The following is a 20,263-nucleotide window of genomic DNA, read 5'->3' as shown; positions in this document are numbered from 1 at the left end:
AGAACCCGCGACAGCTGCGTCTCCGCCTGTTCTCTGGAGCAAGCCACGAGAGCCCAGTCGTCCAGGTAGGCCAAGATGCGGATGCCCCTCTTCCTGAGGGGCGCTAGCGCTGCCTCGGCACATTTCGTAAAGGTGCGGGGAGCGAGCGACAGCCCGAACGGCAGCACTAGGTATTCGTAGGCTACGCCCTCGAATGCAAACCTCAGAAACTGCCTGTGTTTCGGGTGTATAGCGACATGAAAATAAGCATCTGTTAGATCGATTGTCGCAAACCAATCTCCCGGGCCGACTGCACTCAGGAGCTGTCTGAGTGTTAGCATCTTGAACCTGTACGTTCGCAGGTACGTGTTCAAGACTCGCAGGTCGAGGATGGGACGAAGCCCTCCCCCTTTCTTCGGAATGACAAAATAACGGCTGTACCAACCTTTGTCCGTCTCCGAAGCGGGGACCACCCGTATTGCTCTCCTCTGTAATAGCGCCTGTATTTCCTCTCTGAGTACCAAGGCTGCCTCGGGGTTGACAATCGTGTTCACGACTCTTTGGAAACGAGGCGGCTTGACCCGGAACTGCAACCGGTAACCCATGGCAACGGTCTGCAGCACCCACGGAGAGGGGGCGCAAGCGCGCCACTGAGGGAAGTGAGCAGCCAGCCGGCTGGCCTGCAGCACTGACGGCGGGGCGCCGTCGCCCCCCAGTGTGTCTGCAGGGGACTGCATCCCCTGCCTGACCTGGCTCATTTCGCCTGCAGGTTGAGCATTTGAGATTGTTTGAGAGTAAACCACACTCTTTATTGATTGCAACATGGGAACATGTACATTTATACATTTTGTTGGGTGCACCTTTTCCGGGGCATAACAATGAAAAACAGCGGGAACACTCGATGTGGTCGCTTGAACATTCAACACATCTGAACCGTGTGCAGGGGTTATGTGCTTGGGAGACCGCGATAGGGAAGTGCAGCGCCTTCTGGGGCTGACAACCTGAACAGAACTTAAGCGGCACCTCTTGTGCGGCAACAGAGGGGTAAGAGCAGCGTCTCCCTGCTGCCGGATCCCTTCCCCACTCGCAATCACAGCTAGGAGGGCTGAGGCTTCTTCCTCCTGGGCGTCGGGTCCCGTCGGGGGCCCGGGGGAGGGCCTTTGCCCCAGGCCGACTGGCGTGGAGCTCGGGCCGGAGTACGTGCTCTCGCCGGCGGCCCTCCCACTCCAGCAGTGGGCGCCGGTCTCTTGCCAGCTGTCAGAGGAGCGGCGGGCCTGTGAGAGCTAGCAGTGGGCTTGGGCTGGGGCTGGCGTCTGGGGATGATGTCGCGCAGAGCTTCCGTCTGCTTCTTCCTCAGATCGAATCTAGCCTGAATGGCTTCAAGTGAATGTCCGAATAACCCAGCCGCAGACACTGGTGCGTCCAGATACACAGCTCTGTCTCTATCAGGGACGTCGGAGAGGGTCAGCCACAGGTGCCTCTGCGCCACCACTGTCGAAGCCATCCCTCTGCCCAGGGAGAGCGCTGCACAGCGAGACGCACGGAGGATGTAATCCGTGGTGACTCTAACCTCGTTAAGAAGAAGTGACAGCGGGCTGTCCTCCGGAACCAGCGATCCAAGCTCCGCCAGGCACATTGCTTGGTACGTCTGGAGCATGGTGACGGAGCTCATGGCTCGAGCGGTGCCGGCCTGAGCCCGATAAATCTTCTCCAGCTGCGAGGCCGAGAATCTGCAGTGCTTGGACGGCAGAGTTGCGGGGCCACCGACACCATGGTTATGGGACGGGGCCAGATAAGCAGCCAGAGACGGCTCCATAGGGGGTGGGTTAGCTAAACCAGCTCCCTCGGCGCCGTCCAATTCCATGTACTGTCCATAGCCGGGCACAGTGACGCGGGTAGACAGAGGTTTGTCCCATGACGCTGTTAGCTCGCAGAGAAAGTCTGGGAACATGGGGAGGCAGTTTTTGGCCGTTGCGGGCTCCGGTGGAAGGAAAAAACCCGCAAACCGCGACGGCTTCCGAGCTGGTGGAGGAGAGGGCCAGTCCACCTGCAGCTTCTCAGCGGCACGGCGAAACAGGGAGAAAAGAGAGGTGTCATCGTGGCCGACCGGCGCAGCAGCGGCGGCATATTGGGTCGACAATGAGCTCTCCTGCTCATCCTCCGACAAACCATGGATGTCCAGGCCGATGTCCAGCACGTCATCGTCTTCCTGGGGAGCGCTGGCGGGCTTCAACCCAGGCTGAAGCCCGTCAGCGCTCCTGCATGGTTCCGGTCCGTCATCGGCTAACCCGTCAACGTATTCCATGTGGTCAGCCCAGCTAATCGCGGGGACATCGACCTGAAAATTTTCGTCTTCGGACTCGGACGAAGCCGGGGCTCCAGACTCGGAAAGAAGAGGGTCATGCCGTGCGACAGCCGAGCGTCCCAGCACTCTTTCCACAAACGTCACCCGTCTTTCCAGGGTCGAGCGTCGGAGCTGGCGACAAAACGCACAAGCTTCGGGCTCCGTCAACGCTCTCCTAGCGTGGACGATCCCCAGGCAGACAGGGCAGGCATCGTGCTGGTCGCTGTCGTGCAAAGAGAAACCACATCCCTGAGGACAGGGGCGAACAGAAGATTTCTGCTTTGCTCGCTTCGGTTTGGAGTCCATTCCCAAAACGCAAAGCGAAACGCTGCACAAGAAAAACTTGAAAATAGCGCTCCGCGGGCAGCCTACGCACCAGCTGGGCGGTGGAGGCTAACACCAACAGGGGCAGTTAAGCTAGGTTCAAGTTGGCAGACAACGGAGCTAACTAGCAGTAGCTAGCTAGCCCAACTCAGCAGAGGTGTTCTCAGCGAGGTGAAGAGCGTAAGAACTGAGGGATGACGGTGATGGCAGCGGCTATATGTGCGGGTGGGGCCTTGCGCGTGTCATCACACGTCATCTGCCGTAAAGGCGTGAATAAAGGTTTCTTCAGCCAGGACACGCGAGGGCGTGATATCCCATACTTATGTGTTGTACCGAGTGAATCGACTGAAAGGGAACTGTTTTTCTGGTCTTTAGTCCTGTCACAGGGCTTAAGGCGGGGTACCCCATGGACGGGTCGACAGCTCACACAGAGACAGACTCATATTCACAACTATGGGCAATTTACCTCATCTTTGTACTGTGAGAGGAAGCCGGAGTACACAGAAAATGCACACCAGCACAGGGAGAACATGCAGATGCCACGCAGAAATGTCCACTGAGTCAAACCCAGCACTTATTAACCACACTAACACAAGGCTGGTTTTGGTTTTGTGAACTAAAGTTTACTTAAAGTATGAATTAAGTGTTAATTTACTGAATGTGATTTGTAAGTCAGGTAAAATTGTCATTAGGTGTCAGCTGATCGTGACGTATCATAGCTGATACGTTCCCTGACTTCGTCCAACTCTGGCATCTCTAAGAAACTGATTGAGAATCTCAAATAAAGCCGATGCATGCCTACAAAGCAGCGGAAGGCTATAAAAAGATAGCAAAGTGCTCCCTGTCAGAAATGCAGTGAAGGTGAAGAAGAAGAATACTTTAAGACTGAAATGTACATCTGCTGGACCGGGAGGCAAAGTAAAGCTTCACATGACTGCAAAGTAGCTGCAGAAAGGTTTAAAGGCTCTGCAGCTTCCCATCAGGGTGTGGGCTGAAGCATCATCACTGTGATCTCAACTTCTGCACAGCAATATCTGCATGAACAAGATCACCTTTTAAACAAGTGATGTGGCTCTTTGAAGCAGACGTCTTGTTTCTGATCAGGGATCAGCACAGCGCTGTTGACCCATTCTCACTTGTCTGGTTCATTTACTCTTTAGATTTGACTACATGAAGCTGACACCCTGATCTTTTCCCTCTCTCCCCCTCCCTGATAATATCCATATGCGTGCCTGTGTCCCTTCAGGATCACCTGTATGACTGTGGTATTTTTTTAATGAGCTGCCAGATAAGTAATAACCTGTGAAACTTTGGGAGTGTATTCTGTAGGCCAGGAGCTCAACAAATAGCACCAGACTCCACTGAGATAGAACTCACTAACCTAATTACACAGTCCATATTAGCAGCCTCTCGCCTCAGCCGTCTCCACAGACAATAACTAACAGAAGTCAGATTTCACTGAAGACAGAGGTTGCTTGTGTTGCCCAGAAGGCAGATTTCTGCTGCATTTTGTTTTCCAATTTTCTGCCTCTGTTTTCCTTTTTGTCCATTTACCTTTTATCTCTCTGTCTCCTTTCCTGCCTGTAGCGGACTTGAACAATGTGAGATTCTCAGCATACCGAACAGCCATGAAGATTCGCAGACTACAGAAAGCACTGTGCTGTAAGTAAGATGAACACACGCGCGCACACACACACCCACAGACACCTTAATACCTACAGCCGCGGTCTGCTTCTTTTGATGTTTGGGCTCAACAAGGGGATGCAGTAATGATTTGAAGCTTTGCCAGATGCTGTGCCAGAACAGCATAGGAGCCAAGCATATTTTTGGCTTTAAAATTACCCACTCTGCATGAATTTGTGTGCGCGTATGTGCATGATTCTTTGCATACAGAGTCACAGCTGGTGCTTGTGTTAAGCCTGTTGAGCGTAAGCCTCATTTGGTGAGCACAGGTGGAGTTTTTTTAAAAATAAATAAATAACTAAATACATTCTCAGAATGAGAGAGTGATGGTTTTTGTGTTTATAATGTAATCTTCGATAGGAAGTTGCCATTACTTAGAGTCTCAGGTGGCTATAAACACCATATATATACACAAATACACACACACATTACAGGTGCATGTAGACTCCTCCATGTGGGGTTTCAACCAGCATGGCAGTAGCTACTTGGGCTCAGCTCAACGTAATAATGGTGACAAATGTTAACCATTATCCAGCTGTTGACATTATTAGTGCACCTCACACTGTGAGCCTACACTGTTTATTTACATCCTGCTGTTTGTAGGAAGTTTGGAGTGTGTACGAGTGTAACAAATACCACACATCAAAACCGTACCGTTACCTCAGACGGTTGTGTGCATGTGCAGCATGCCCAGCAGGGTATGTCAAAGTGTGTTATTGTGTGTGTTGGTTGTCAATGAGTTTGAATGATTCAGGCGTTTTAGTTTGCTATCTCATATTGCTTCTGTGTGTGCGTGTGATTGTGACGATAATGCATTAGGCTGAGTGAGTTCGACTTGGGGCACTGCGATTCAATTTCATTCATTAGATTGGAGCAGTCACAGTATACAAACACACACTGACATGCACACACACACATGCACATGGAGGCACAGAAGGATCAGTAGTTATTAGTTATTAGCCTGGATTCATGTGGAATCTTTGCTTGGAGATCCATGTGTCTGACTGTTTGTGATTGTGTGTGTGTGAGAGAGAGAATTTGACACACACGTGACGGGGATACTATAAAACGGCTAATTGGGTTAAGTCTGTGCCAGGGGGGTGGAGAAGCACAAATGAGCTTGCGTGGCATCCACTAATGTGCCACAGCCTTTCAGCTCCATACCAGAGTGTGTAATGACAAAGCTGCAGAGAAGGAAAGTTTTGCTTTCTGATAGCACAGCTGCCCTGCTGCGTCCACTCTGTGTGGATTACTCCAGTAATTAGTGCTGTCTTTGAGGGCAGGAGGGTGAGAGAGATGTGCAGTGTGGAAGTTTTTAAATATTTATAGAAAATTCATTAAAGGTCAGAAGAGTAATGCAGAGAGAGGAGTTTACAACTGTGGTTTATGTTCCTGTATACCTGTGAAATAGATTTGAACCTCCCATGTATTGAAATCTTTTGATAAATCTGAAACAAGATGCCGTGACCATAAAGTACGGTAGATTTTTAAATGTTAAAGATTCTTTCTGTGGTAATTATCCCACTGTCTGCATTTTACCTCCTGGTTGGTTGACCTGCCAGTGGATCTAAGCAAAGCACTAATTAAAAATCCCTTTGGTATCTGAGCTTCATCCTCACCTATTAATATATTCTTGTACTATGTAACTAGATCCTGACTCTTGTCATGTATTTATTAAGCAGTACATGTGCTGTAGAAAACAAAGAAGGAGATGCTTTAACATTTAGAGAAAACTACTTATCTACTTTTTTTTTGCTGACAAAACCAAATGAGATATAATTTGTTAATTAGTGAGCTTGAAAGGTGCTGGTCGGCACTTCGGGCAGAGACAGCCAGCTGTTCGATCCAGTGTCATATTAAAGAGCAGGATATTAGCGCAGTTTTGATTATCTTATTAACTCATTAGTGGGTTGTGTCATGGTTTAATGTCAGATATTTAACAGATTTAAAGGACCAAACCGGCTGTTGGTTTCTTGAAAATGGAGACAATATCTTTAATGTGGAAGCATTTTTGTTTAATAATGTTATGTTATATGTTTCTTAGTCTGAGCTTTTTTAAAAAAAAAAAATCTCAATACAACAGTATGACTTCACAGTGACACTCAAAGTTTAATATACTTCCCTAGATTATCAGTATATTGTAATGAAAATAGGCTGACGTCATCATAGTCTAATTAAAACATCATAGAACAGATTTTTAGTATAACCCTTGTCCTTCGAGAGGCGTTACGCTCTATGAGTGCTTTTATATTTCCTTATTCTAAAAGAAGTACTGCACTGTTACAGTTAAAGGCCTCCTATGATGGGGAGTTCATGCTCAAGCACTATAAATACAGCAGCTTCTGTTGTATTTATTTATATTTTAGGTACTTTGTCTCAATGCGCTGGCTTTTTTATTCAATTATCCTCTTCCGTTCGATTTTCCGTCTTTTTTGCCATCTCTCTTGCGCTTCAGATGCGTAAGTGAAGGGGACAGTATGATGGAGGCATAATTGAAATTCTATATAAAAAATATGGTTACATTTTTGTTTTTGTCATTCTAGAGCCAAGACTCCAGAGAGACTGCTCTGTCTGATTCATTTCATCTCTGTTCCTCGTTTGTCTTTTTTTAGTTCACATTTCTCCTCAATGGATCCGTCTATTTTCTGTCTGTAATTCTGGCCTACCCCTGCACTTATTTTTTTTTTTATGAACCTATTTTGATCAAATATCAGTCAAGTCTGTAGTTTAGACGTTCTTCTATAAGTAGCCTGTGCCATTTTCAGCTCCTTGTCCTTTTCTGATATCTTGACATTTGTTGAAAAAATCAGAGCAGCTGCTGAAAGCTCAGTGAGCAAGCTGGAAAGGTTACTAATGGTCCTGTGTTTCTTTGTCCCTTTCTTCCATTTTCCTCCCGCCTCCTTCTCCTCGCTGTTTCTCTCCTTCTATATCTCGACCGCCCCGTTCATCTGCAGTGGACTTGCTGGACCTCAGCGTTGCCCAGAACACCTTTGAGCAGCATAAACTCACCAATAACAATCAGCTGCTTACCGTTCCCGACGTCATCAACTGCCTAACCTCTATCTACGACGGCCTGGAACAGGAGCACAAAGACCTGGTTAACGTGCCTCTCTGCGTTGACATGTGTCTCAACTGGCTGCTTAATGTTTATGACACGTACGTATGCCCTCTGCGATACATGTTGCCGTACATATTTGTAGCAATGCTTACTACTTCATGCTGTTGCATGCACATGAATGATGCACTTGTTTAAAATTAGACTGCATTAAAGGAGCTGTCATGTCAACAATGCACATATTCATGCTGTCATCATGTCATATGCATAAGTCGGCAAGTGCCTCAGTGGGCGTGTTACGCATTGGGCTAATTTAGGAGCAAATTTCATGTGTCAATATAATCTGCTCTCGCCAGAACATACAGTACTCTCTGCATAATCATGTGTGCACTCATACACTGTAAACCAACCATCTCCGCACTCTAAATACCATTTGTGCGCATTCAGGGGAAAAAAGCACAAACAACTCACAACGTCCTGCACGCAATCCTTTCCTTTCCAGGCACATAATGGTTTTATGTCTCTGTTGTTGCATGTAATTCAAATCTGAAATGATCTCGCTACACTTAAATTGAATGTATACTCAGAAACACACAGCAACAGTAAATGTAACTAATTTTCACTGTCTGCTTGGTGTCTCCGTGGTGCTGTCTGCAGTGGTCGCAGTGGGAAGATCCGGGTACTGTCTATGAAGATCGGCCTGCTCTCTCTCTCCAAGGGACACCTGGAGGAGAAATACAAATGTAAGTGTCAGCGAGTTGGTGTGACGTTTGATTCTGTACACGTGCATCTAAACTCACTCCCGTCCCTTTCATAAGAGACCAGCCTGTCTCCGATTTCAAGTGATACTGCTGCACGATGGCTGTACTCCCAGCAGTATTAATCAAACTCGAGACGGAGAGGAGTTAGAAATCGGGTCGTCTAATTGGATGAGAGACCTCCTCCGCGTTTCTCTTGTTCTTTATTTAATTTTCTATTCTCCCTTATTTTTTAGGATTAGGGAGCGTGAATATAGGCTTGCTGCACTGGGAGGAGAATGTCATCCTAGCTTCCTGCTCTTTGTTTTTGCTGCTTTATCTCTCTCTCTCGCTCCCTGTCTTCCTTTGCTGTCACTGCTCACGCCACTGTTCATCCATCTAACAGTTCCACTTTATCTTTTGTCCTGTCTTACTTAGTCTTGCTTCCATCCTCTTTCCTTTCTTACTCTTTCGCCTCCTTTTCTCTTCCCATGGCATGGACTCCATCCCTGAGCCTATTCGTTCCACTGGCAGTTTCTATTAGCCTGAGAAGGGTATCTAGCATGGTTGATTGCGTCCTTCCTCCTTTACTCTTTTAGGGTCTCATTGACTGTCAGTCCCTTGCAGATAGCTGCACTGCATTGCGCACGCACCTAACTAGGTGTCCTGTTATTTGACACCCATTTTTGACAGTTGCAAATGTCAGATGTATATCTGTACTGGACTGATTTCATAAGAGATGTGTACGTGGGGGGGGATGGGGTCAGAGACATGTAATTGCTGTCTCTCTTTTTTTTTTTTTTGCATGTGCAATCCATGAACACCCACACACAGTCATGGCAGGAGCTGGCATCAGGACCAGGCTTCATAGAGAGATCAAAGACAGTGGCAAGCGGAGCAGAAAGACCTGTCATGCCCTCTGTTTTTTCCTCTCCTCTTTTTCTCTGGATTACACTCTCTGCCTTCTTTGCTCATTTTGTGCATGTGCTCCAGCGATGTTTCGTAACCTCATCTGGGGGGGTGTTGCCAACATGCAGAGTAGCTTAGATAGTGTGTCATTGGGCAGGCATCCATATCCAGTACGGAGCTTTGTCAATCTCCGTGAGAAGGGATGGAAAGATGGAGACGGGGAGGGAAAGATTAGAGAAAAAAAGCCTGCTGTGGAAAAACTAAATGCATCTGTTCTCTGATTCTTTTTGTCCTCCCTCTCACCCACATATACACTAACGCTTTTCCCTCCCACTCTCTGCTATATTGTCACTCTTTCCTTCTCTACATCTTTTCTATTTATACTTATTTTTATTTTAAATATCACCCACATGCTCTAACTTTCTCCCTTATTCCTTCTCTTTTACCTCACCGCTCCTCCCTGTCCTCTCTCTGCAGACCTCTTCAGCCAGGTGGCGTCAGCAGGTGACACGTGCGACCAGCGGCAGCTTGGACTGCTGCTTCATGAAGCCATCCAGATCCCAAGACAGCTGGGCGAGGTGGCTGCCTTTGGAGGCTCCAACATTGAACCCAGTGTTCGCAGCTGCTTCCAGCATGTATGTTCACACAGAAACACACAAACATGTGCATTTAACACATCACATTAGTGTACACCTACACACATCTGAAGAATACAGAAGCACATAGTCTTTTAATGTTCTTACCACTGGATGGATTATAAGCATGGGGGGAAAATCCATTTAAATTCCATTTAAATTCTTTTTTTCCCCACATGTTAATGAATAACAAGTTCAGGGTTTTTGTTTGTAACAAATCTATAACCTCAATCTGATTAATCAGTGATTTTTCTCCGTGTTTAAACTATTGATTTCACTGGTTTTACCTCTAATACATAAGCTGAAAATGATTTTCTTGTTTTGCTTTGTTTTTGTTCTGTTTCGTTTGACAAAAACAGTCTGAATGTGAAATTGTGATTGCTTAACTGGTGGGGGAAATCAGATGGCATATTAATGACTAATTAAAATAAAGGTTTGAAAATGTGTGCTGGGCAGATAGAATAGAAATGCTAGGACAAAATGAGCCCAAAACTAGTCGACTCAAAATGACCTCTTTATTGCTGTACACAATATGTACACATATTGTGTACAGTTAACTGGTAGTCTGGTGCTCATGCGTAAGCAGAAGCTTTAAATCTCTTCTTAAGATAATATATGTCCTGTTAGCTACAGGGTTCATGTTATGCTTTATATTTTTATATAACTCATAACGCCGATTAGGCAATCGATCCCTGGGGATTTTTCTGTTAATATATTATTCATGTCTTCCTCTTGAACCTACTCCACCGTATCATATTTATTTCTATCTTAAGAGACATCTTCTTGTTTGTCACAAGCACATTTTGTCTCTGCCATCTGTCACTGCTTGTGAATACTTGTAAAAGAAAAGTCTGATTTTCCAATTATCCAACAAAGATTTCTTGCGTGGACACTGCTTTGACACTCTTTTGATTCAGCTTTCTGCTACAGAATCTAAAAAAGCTGAAAGGTATGAGCTTAAAAAGCGCTGCCAAAAAAAGTTGATTCCGTTCATCTTGACGTAGCGTTTTCAGTGCAAGAAACTACCTTTGCACAACGAGGGAAAGTAGCCCACTGAATGAACAATGGGCTGTAAGGTCAGTTTCTTGATCATTAAAATGCACATTGTCATGACCACTGATCAATGGCCATGAGTACCATTCACAGAGAGTTGGGGAATGGCTGCAATCACAGCATTTTAGGATGGTGAAAGATGTACCCTTAGGCCCCTTGACTCCCCACTCAAACCAGCGTTCCTCCCTGTCCAGGATGTGTACATCCTCATCATTGAAAGAGTGTGCACTGGCCTGTAGGTGTAAATAGACTGCAGAGTCCTGGCCTGACGAGGTAGCTCTTCTGTGTTGTGCCGTCCACTTAGCCAGAGGTTGTTTGGTTTCCCCGATGTATAAATCATCCAGTCCTCCTGGCACTTAACAGCGTGCACTATATTACTCTGTTTGTGCCGAGTGATCGGATATTTGGGGTGGGCCAATTTTTGGCACAGCGTGGGGTTTAAAAGCCACAGAGTCCACAGTGTTTAGAGGAAATGCGTCTCAGCTTATTCCGATACTCCTGACACATACAGGATCTCTATAGGTTTTCGCTAAGGCAGCAGTTGTCCATGTCTCCTGAATGGCCTGGAGCATTCTTTGGGTGCCTTCTTAGCTTTGACAAATGTCCAGCTGGGATAACCACATTAACTCAGGGCCTTCTTGATATCATCTTCTCCTTCCATAGCTGCTTTATCAGTGGGGTGTGCTATATGACATTATTATTCAGTGCATCTTCCAAAGGCTGATTATCATCGAGCATCTGAGCTTTTTTCACCTTCTCCAGCCACCTAACACCAGATCCTGAGAAAAGTACTTGAGTGTTTGAGCTCTGCTAACCAACCACAAAGCCTCAAATGGCCTCCGGTGCTCTGCTGGCTGTCCTCTAGTGTTTTACCGCAGTCAGCTAACCATTTTTTGCGAGTTTACCTCTGGACATTACTGGCATTTAATGATGTCCTTATCCCCCCCAGAATCACTGTTTCATTTCTCTCACTCTTCCTCCCCCTGGCTCGTGCTTCGGTGGTCATAAATGGGAGCCAAACATTAAAATTAGGAAGCTATAAATTTCACTGATTTCCTGCCGCGCGCCTCCCAAAATAGCAGAGGGAGGCAGTTTTAAACTTTATCTCTCCCTCTGTTTTCTTCTCGAAATATTGCAAAGAGGCAAACACCTTGCTGCCTCGCCTTGATGTCATAATAATACGCACATATCCACAAGGAGATATATACATGCATGAGTGCACACACTAGCTTATATGGACATAAATTGCTCACAAACTTGGTTGTGAATTGCTGTGCCAGCTGTAGTCCAGTTGCTCATTAATCATTCAATCATCCAGCCGGGTTGGCAAGTGGAAACCAGGCAGACATAAACTCTCACACTCTCTCTTTTATTTACACATGCATACACATGGACGAGCAAAGCCCCATGCCACCTGTGTGTCAGTCAGCCCCATCAGTGACAGGGCAGTCGCTTATTCCATTTCCTTTAATGGGGTCTGTGATAAATGAGTTGCGCCGCCATAAATATAGCCTCTTTCGCCATTCCTTTGTTACTCTCCTTCATTTATCCATCCGTCCATCTATCTAGTCATCCTTCGAGACACCCAGCAATTAATCTGTAAGTGCTATAATTCTGCCGTTAGATGGTAAGTAGGAGGGAGAGAAGGCGCAGATCAGACTAATGTATGGGAAAGGAGAGATGGAGAGGTGGTGCATGGGAAGATCAAATGAAAGAGTGGAGGAGCGTTAAAGACCATTTGAGAAGTCATAAAGGTGAGGAATTAATTGGATGTGTTCTCATTTATGAATCTGAATCTTAAAAGCTGCCTTCAATTAAAAAAACCCCCAAAAAACCCAAACCTGCCTCAGAAACATTAACAGTTACCAAACCCAAGGTTAATTTTTTTTAAAGTTAAACCTCACTTTAGTACTTTAAAGACAATGTCAGTGTAAAACCAGAGTTTCATAAAGAATACCAAAATATAGCTTTCTTTGATTACCTGCAGTTAATGATATATATGTTACATGGAGCATGTTATTATTTACAAGATTATAATTGAGTAAAAAGAGCCACCGATACAATGCATTTAAACTAGAGCTTCACCAATATCCAGTGTAGATATTTGCTGATTTACAGTATCGTCGTCTGCATTTATGACACAGTTAGGATAAATGGGAAAGGCTGAGAGTAAATGAGTACACCATGGCTTTTTGGGATAATTTGAAGGCAGTTTTGATTGATAAAATCAATGATGCCACATGTCAATATGTCCTGTCTTTGATCAGTGAGCTAAGTATTCAGCTGTTTTCCCTTTAAAGGTTATCAATCACATATTTAGATAATATTAAGGGGTTTTAAGGCCCGCAGACATATTTACAAGAGTCAGGAAGGATAGGGTTTTTCTCTGTCACCACACTCCTATAAACAGTGCAAATATTTCCCTTTTAGATTGGCATTTGAAGCAGAAAACGGGGATATTTGGCTTTTTGTTTGTTGAAATTTATCCTTTTTCTATCTGTTCCACAGATAATTTTAAATTAAGTGTTACTGTTCCACAATACCTTTATTTTGTTAGTTTAAACTTTGGGATGGTGAAGGAAAAAAAGCTTAGAAACCTGACTTTGATTTGAGTAGAAGTAAAAATATATATATATATTTTGTTCAGTAAAACAAAAGCTTTGAAAGAAGGTAAAGACATCCTGACACTGCTTACATTGAGAGTCCAGCCAGAACAGGATTTCTTTGGTTTAAATTTGAGCTGGAATTTATTTTCAGAAGTATATGTAAATGAAGTCGAGTGTCCTGCACACCATAAGCCTTGAAAAGGGATCAGGAGGAAACACACAAAGACATTTACTAATGTTATTCCTTTTGATTGTTTGCTCTTCTTGTTGCAAATGCATTCTGCCCTTTGCTGCCCTTTTGTGTGTCAGGCATGATGGAAAGGTTGCCTTTGATTTGTTTTGCAGTAATAGCAGCCATGTCAAAGCTTTGCTTCATGTGTTGACTTTTCCATTGGGTTCATTATTTTCTGCAGATGAGCAAAGATCCAGCTGAAAAACATGTTGTGAACATTCCTGTGTTGGATTACGGCACTTGTTGGAATCATTTAAAACATTTGATTAAGTTCTTTTAAGCTAATAAAGAACTTAAGTTATTGAAACAGGAGATAAGCAGACTGTTTACTCTGCAGTTTTCATGCATAGCACTGTACACGTTACACCCCCAAAAGTATAAAGCAGCACTTATGAGTAGGAGTTTAAGAGCATTTTTCAAAGGTATCTGCACAGAGCAACAATGCTGTTATCTAACAGTGCAACTATGGGGTATGTAGGGCAGAGAGGGTGTTAAACTCAATCATTGTTTACTGTAAGATATTTCAACCAATAAACACGAATAAAGAGCTCATAAAAGTTATTTAGTCTTGGTTCACAATTCAAGGCCTTAACGAGCCGCAGGGACTCATCACTTTAATATGTACGGTCATCTTAAATTTGTCTGCGTCTTTATTGCGTGTTTGGTAACAAGTCAGAAGTTATTGCCTGTTAGTTATTTCTGGTCTGCGTGTTTTTCTCCCATGCTGCAGAGAGTGCCTTTTATATTTTATCAGCTCTCATTGCTGAACCTTTATTGAACTGTAAATCATATGATTGATAAACCTTTGATTTAAAAGCCTAATTCTTAATCCTGCCCCCTTGTTTTTTTAAATGTCCAGGTAAACAATAAGGTGGAGCTAAAGCCCAGAGAGTTCATTGACTGGATGCGTCTGGAGCCTCAGTCCATGGTTTGGCTTCCTGTCCTGCACAGAGTGGCTGCTGCAGAAACGGCGAAACATCAGGCCAAGTGTAACATCTGCAAGGAGTGTCCTATTGTTGGCTTCAGGTAAATACACATATTCCTATTTAGCATTCAGGTCGGCATTTGCGTAACATGCCAAATAAATAAAGGTGATAAAGTCTGCAACTTGTAACAGGCTCCACACACACACAGCAAATCTAGAAGTGTTCTGCATTGTTTTCTCCTGGTTGAGCATAAAGGGCAGGTCTGCTCTGGAGGGCAGGCATTTATCTAAATGTCAGCAGCTGATACACCACTGACTAAATACCATCCGGAGGTTTGCAGTGGAGCTTGCACAAGTACTCACAAACAAAATGACATCCTCATACACACAAACAGGTAGCACACAAACAGGTAGCTCACCACCAGATTCTCAAAAATTTTAAACAGCTGATCACCCAGCTAACAACTGGCACTGATCCTGTGCAGTACTGACACACACAAACATGTGCTCTAAATATTGCCTGTCTTTTATTTGGCTACTGCTCTTACTGAGTAATCACAGGTAGCGAAAGATCAACAGGTTTATTTATTTCAAAACAAAATTCAGGTTTTCCACTGGCCAGCATGATGGAAATGCTTTTTGTGTGGCCGGAGATGGTAATAACCCCACCTTTCTAAGTAAGGTTGGGTGGCAGGATTGCCTCCTTCGGATACCTTGCTTTGCCAGCAGAAAGAGAAATACGCTCAGGCATTTGATGAAGCACACATCTCCCAAGTTGTGTCATTGATCGATGAGAGAGCGCGATAGTGGGAAGGAAAGGCAGGGAGCAGGAATGAAAGGGGAGGAAAAATGCATAGCAGGCATTTTGTGTGGTCTTGAGACATGGCACCAACTGGGTTTCAAGTACTTTTCATGTTCTTCAGAATATCAGTAGGTTTAAAATTAGCCTCGGATGAGGAGGGTCGACATATACGTTTGATTTGACTGGGTGTATGTTAACTCAATTCTGCAAATTAGTGAGATAGGTTATATGCCACTGAGTCGTATTTGCACTCTTGGTACTTTGCATGTATTTTTTTTTCTTGCACTGTTGATTCTGACAGCAGTCATCACACTTTGTTACAGCAAAATCCTTGGGAGCCCAAAGGCTTTACATATTTTGTGGGGCTAAAAATTCAAAATGTAATAATAAGAATCGGAATGAATCGTAAACTAATTAGAGTTTATAGATGGATGGTTTGATTAAATTAATATATTTGTGGTTAAGTGGAAAATAGTTATTCACATTGGTTTTCTAAGTACTTTTCTTTTTCCCCAAAAAGAAGATAACAACTTGATAACAACCTTAATACCAAAGGTATTAACAGAATCCCCCCCCCAAAGAAAGAAAACAACAACAAAAAAACGGCAATTAACTTAGATAAACCTGTGAAAATTACAGATTTATTCCTGTCTACAAACACAGAAATTTACATTAATTACCTGCATACAGAGACCAGGCGGAACTTCATGGATTAAAGCCGAAATTCCACAATTAGTGACAAAGTTGCTGCAGGACAGCAGTTTATCTGCAAGCGACAGAGTTGTGCTCTGTTTGTAATGTGTGTTTATAATTTAGATGTCAGTTACTTGGGAACCTTTGCCACGCTGTCTTTGAGTGATTAGCCACTGAGCTGGACTGAGTTTGGAGACAATTTGTCTCCCACTAGGGTGACCTGTGCAATATCCTTCAAAACAAATTTCCCACGTGTGGGACTAATAAAGGTTATCTTATCTTATCCTTCAATCCAAAGTGCAAAACCCCCAACATCTGTCCGACCAGCCAGTCACTGCAACTACTTGGAATAAGTCGGCAGTTGCAAAAACCTAAATGCAGTCTTTTTTTCCCCCCTAATTTGAAGGAGGTTACCGTCCTACTTTAACCTCCTAAGACCCGAACTCTTCCACGGCATGCATTTTTAATTTCTCTTTGATATTTGGGCATATTGGGGCCCGATGAATGTAAAAACAAAGAATTACCAGATTATTTTAGTTTTTATGAAAAATAAGAGCCACATATGAGGATATTTGTTTAAAATTCTGATAGAACAGTAGCAGTATAATGTCCTCGTAAGTGGATATCAGGCCCAAAATTGAGTATTTTGGTCTAAATAACCCAAAATGTGATGTCCACATATGTGGACGCCAGGTCCTAGGAGGTTAATGTTTTGAGACTGAGCCATTAATCGCCCATTCAAGGAACATTTACAACCAAGAGCATGGGCTTAAAATTACCAGTACGTAACTGAAGAGGCAATAATGCTAAACGCTAATCAGTTATCACCAAGGCTGCTGTTGCTGTTGGGTTTTTGTGGGGGGTGGGGGGTTTCCACCGCTTGAGTTGATCCTACATTGATCAATAGCAAAAAGGAGATCACCAAACAATACAAGTTTGCTGGTTACCCAAAGTTGGCGAATTAAATGAGGGCCATCTCAACACCTTCTAAGTGAAGGTGACTCAAACCCCACCCCCATCCCCTTAACAGTAATATGCTATGTGTCAGTACATAATGGCAAATTTGACTTGGAGGTGTCATGCGCACTGTTGCATCCTTTGATATATAGCTCTCTTTCGTAGCTCATCAGTCAGCTAACCTTGGGAGAGCTGGAAAGGAGAGAAAGATAAAAGACTTAAGCTATTATGTCTGAATGGCTCCTGTCTCAATTTAGCTGTTAAATGGCCTTCTGGCTACAGCTGCTGCTGAGGACAACATCCCAACAGTTGTTGTCACATTGTTGTGCTTTGGTGAAAATCCAACTGTCTGTCGCTCTGTCAGCACATTTTGTGTGTGTGTGTGTGTGTGTATGTGCACGTGCATGTACTTTTGTGTGCACATAAACATATTCATGCAGCAAAGGTTGATGGAGTGACTCTGGAAAACAGCAGCTCTCCAGGTGACTCCGGAGTAGCCTGGAGAGGAGTCGTGTTGTAGTGGTGTATATGTGCCCACACACCCAGAAACACATCCTGAAGACATGAAAGTGACACACACACACACACACACACACACACACACACCGTCCCATCTCAACTTATCTCACTTTTCACCTCGCCCTCTCTCTGTCTCTAGGTATCGCAGTCTGAAGCATTTCAACTACGACGTGTGTCAGAGCTGCTTCTTTTCTGGGCGCACCGCCAAGGGTCACAAGCTTAACTACCCAATGGTGGAGTACTGCACACCGGTAAGAAAGTAACACACACACAGACGTTGCTCACTAACTCATCTCATATCTCTTTTCCACATGCTCACACATTCCACTCATCCATTTAATGAAAGCACACGAATTCGGGGTTCAGACAGACTTCAGGCTTTGGTTACCTCCTAACCCATCTTTCATTAAAACCGTTCTGTGCCTGATGTCATAAATCACTGACTCACACTCTTCCCACTCCTTGAATATTCATGTCCTTTTTTTAATACCCGTTAAGGGAAATCCGAAGTATTACAGCAGCACATTCATACATATTTTCATTTCCAATTTCTTTGCACTTAATGCATGCTGTTATTTTAATCTTCTAGTCATGTCTTACTCTCTGGTTTTCTTTGTCTGGGTTCAACCAGAGTTATTTATTAAACGTGCATTGTTTGAAAGTCATTTGCATTCATCTGCAGCTAAAGTAGACTGCACTCTTCTGGGAGGAAATTTTTTTGAACTTTGCTGGGAGTTTCTCTCTGACGTTCACAGCAGCCTCAGTGAGAAATTGTGATAGATCAAGCTGTAGACTCAGGATAGGTTCACTTCTAAAGTATTGGGTAGGGTTTAGGGCAGGAGGAGTCTAGAGTTAAAAAGTATGAAAATGCATCAGTTCCTAAATCTTTATATGATACCGCATATACATGATGAGAATGGTAACGTAGCATGATTAATGGAAGTTACTGGTAAGTATTTAGTGTATGAATTTTCTAATGAAACTGACAGACAGCATTTAATGTGCATAATACCTTGGCAGTCACCCAACGTGCTGAAGGTGGTTGGCATTTTACAGAGAAATCAGAAACTGCGTGTATCAGAGGGCACAACAAGAGGCAAACGTATCGGATGTAACGTAGATTAGAAACAGCCCGAATCAAAACACAAACAGACTTGTTCACATCACGTTATACTGACGACACATTTAGTGAATCTGAAGCATCTAGGCTTTAACTAACCTCTTTTTTTCCCTTTAAACTAGGTTCTGTCAACTGCAGAATTTCTTGTCGCCTCACATGCTGTTAAATTCCTTTGTCTTGTTTCTCAATCAGCCCTCCCGAAACACCCCTGGCTTAATTCCGAACGTACAAATGGTAAAATACTCAAGGTTATATTTTTATCCTTCCAAGCCAAAAATATTTCACTTCACAGCTAGAGATGAATATTGGAAAAACGGGAGCTTGGCAAAATTGAACGTTGCTGTTCTCCTCAATTAGGATCTAACACTTGTGGGCTGACTCTTTTCAGTATTGCTTAACGTCATACTTTGAGTGACTCGAGTTTCTCTCGACATTTCTCATTTCTGTCTTTTAATTTGCTTTTTCAATTTCCTAAATGGGATAGATATTGACTTTGGAGGAGTAGCTGTAGGGAGCAGTGATCACTCTTCCCTGAGTTAAAATGCCCAGCAGCTGCCTGACAGACTTGACTTTGAAAAAACATTATTTTATTTTATTTTTTTACTTTCAGCTGTGCTGCAGCAACAAACACTTAATCTGTTGGTTAATTATTAGTACTCAGCTACCGGGTAATCACTCAAGAGGTTACTGATTCCCTTCACTGAAAATAAAAATGGGGGGGGGGGGGGGGGGGGGGGGGAGAAGGCTTTTTCCCTTTTCCCTTTTCTTATTTTTTCTTAACATCAAAGGAGATTTTATTGAGGTCTTTCTCGGCCATTTGCACACATGTAAATGAAATGCAAATCAAATACAGCAAAGATAATTGAAACTCTGACTAAGATTGATCTGTGGATATCCACCTCTACCTCTGTTGGAGCCAAAGCGAAGGGAGGTACTTCACGGGTTGCCCAACAACCCATGCAGTGGAACAAGACAGACTTAGATATGATTGTGAACTCAAGGGGGCCACGCTCATGCAAGAGATATGATGGCAGATCTTGCCAGAGGGACAGTAATCAGTGTTGCAGAGATCTCTTTTCATGACAGCAGCCTGAAAAGTGCAATAACAAAACAAAAAACAAAGATTAAATGAATATTTTAAGTTGTCAGCCAGAGTATTCAGACTCGTGTCTGCTATAACAGCTGCAACTTTCAGTTTGCGTGCATGTGTCTGAAAGGATGTGACAGCAGCATAGTATCCACAGGTTTTTCAGCAAGGGAAATGTGTGAGGAGAAAGAAAGAGTGGATGGGGCTAAGTACAAGAACAACACAACATGGTGAAGCTGTGTTTTGCTCAAACACTGACGTAAAGCTTACAGCCAGATCAATAAAAGATCACGAAGAGAAACTTTGAAAGTTTTGACTCAAATCCCCGTGTAAAGCCCCAAAACTCAACTCCAGGTTCATAAACGCTACATATCCATCTCCACAGAGCTTTATTGAACCTCAGCACAGTGAGGACTGAGAGGAAATCACCCAGATCTTGCTGTTTCAACCTGAGAGATATAGATCTCTGACAAAATAATAAGTTGTGGATCACCTTATTGTCTCATTTTAAATCTCACAGTTCAGCGTAGCTTTATCTGCACCTGTGTAGTAAAAGTCAGACTTTTTTTAATTGTTTTTTTCTTTATTTCCCTCAAAAAAAAA

The 20,263-nt window shown here is 43.8% G+C and overlaps 1 protein-coding gene across 7 annotated transcripts in view; it reads left to right on the top strand.

The window, feature by feature from the left end:
* utrn (utrophin) overlaps positions 1-20,263 on the top strand; it is a 198,586-nt gene that overhangs the window by 148,715 nt on the left and 29,608 nt on the right. For all 7 annotated transcript variants that reach the window (XM_026194061.1, XM_026194060.1, XM_026194057.1 and 4 more), the window contains 6 exons: positions 4,235-4,309; positions 7,285-7,486; positions 8,043-8,128; positions 9,509-9,666; positions 14,417-14,583; positions 17,593-17,704. In XM_026194061.1, coding sequence (XP_026049846.1) covers positions 4,235-4,309; positions 7,285-7,486; positions 8,043-8,128; positions 9,509-9,666; positions 14,417-14,583; positions 17,593-17,704 — 800 coding nt within the window. The remainder of the gene's footprint in view (positions 1-4,234; positions 4,310-7,284; positions 7,487-8,042; positions 8,129-9,508; positions 9,667-14,416; positions 14,584-17,592; positions 17,705-20,263) is intronic.

Source organism: Astatotilapia calliptera, chromosome 15 (assembly GCF_900246225.1).
Source record: "Astatotilapia calliptera chromosome 15, fAstCal1.2, whole genome shotgun sequence".
NCBI classification, from domain to species: domain Eukaryota; kingdom Metazoa; phylum Chordata; class Actinopteri; order Cichliformes; family Cichlidae; genus Astatotilapia; species Astatotilapia calliptera.
This window is presented reverse-complemented; position numbering and strand designations above follow the sequence as displayed.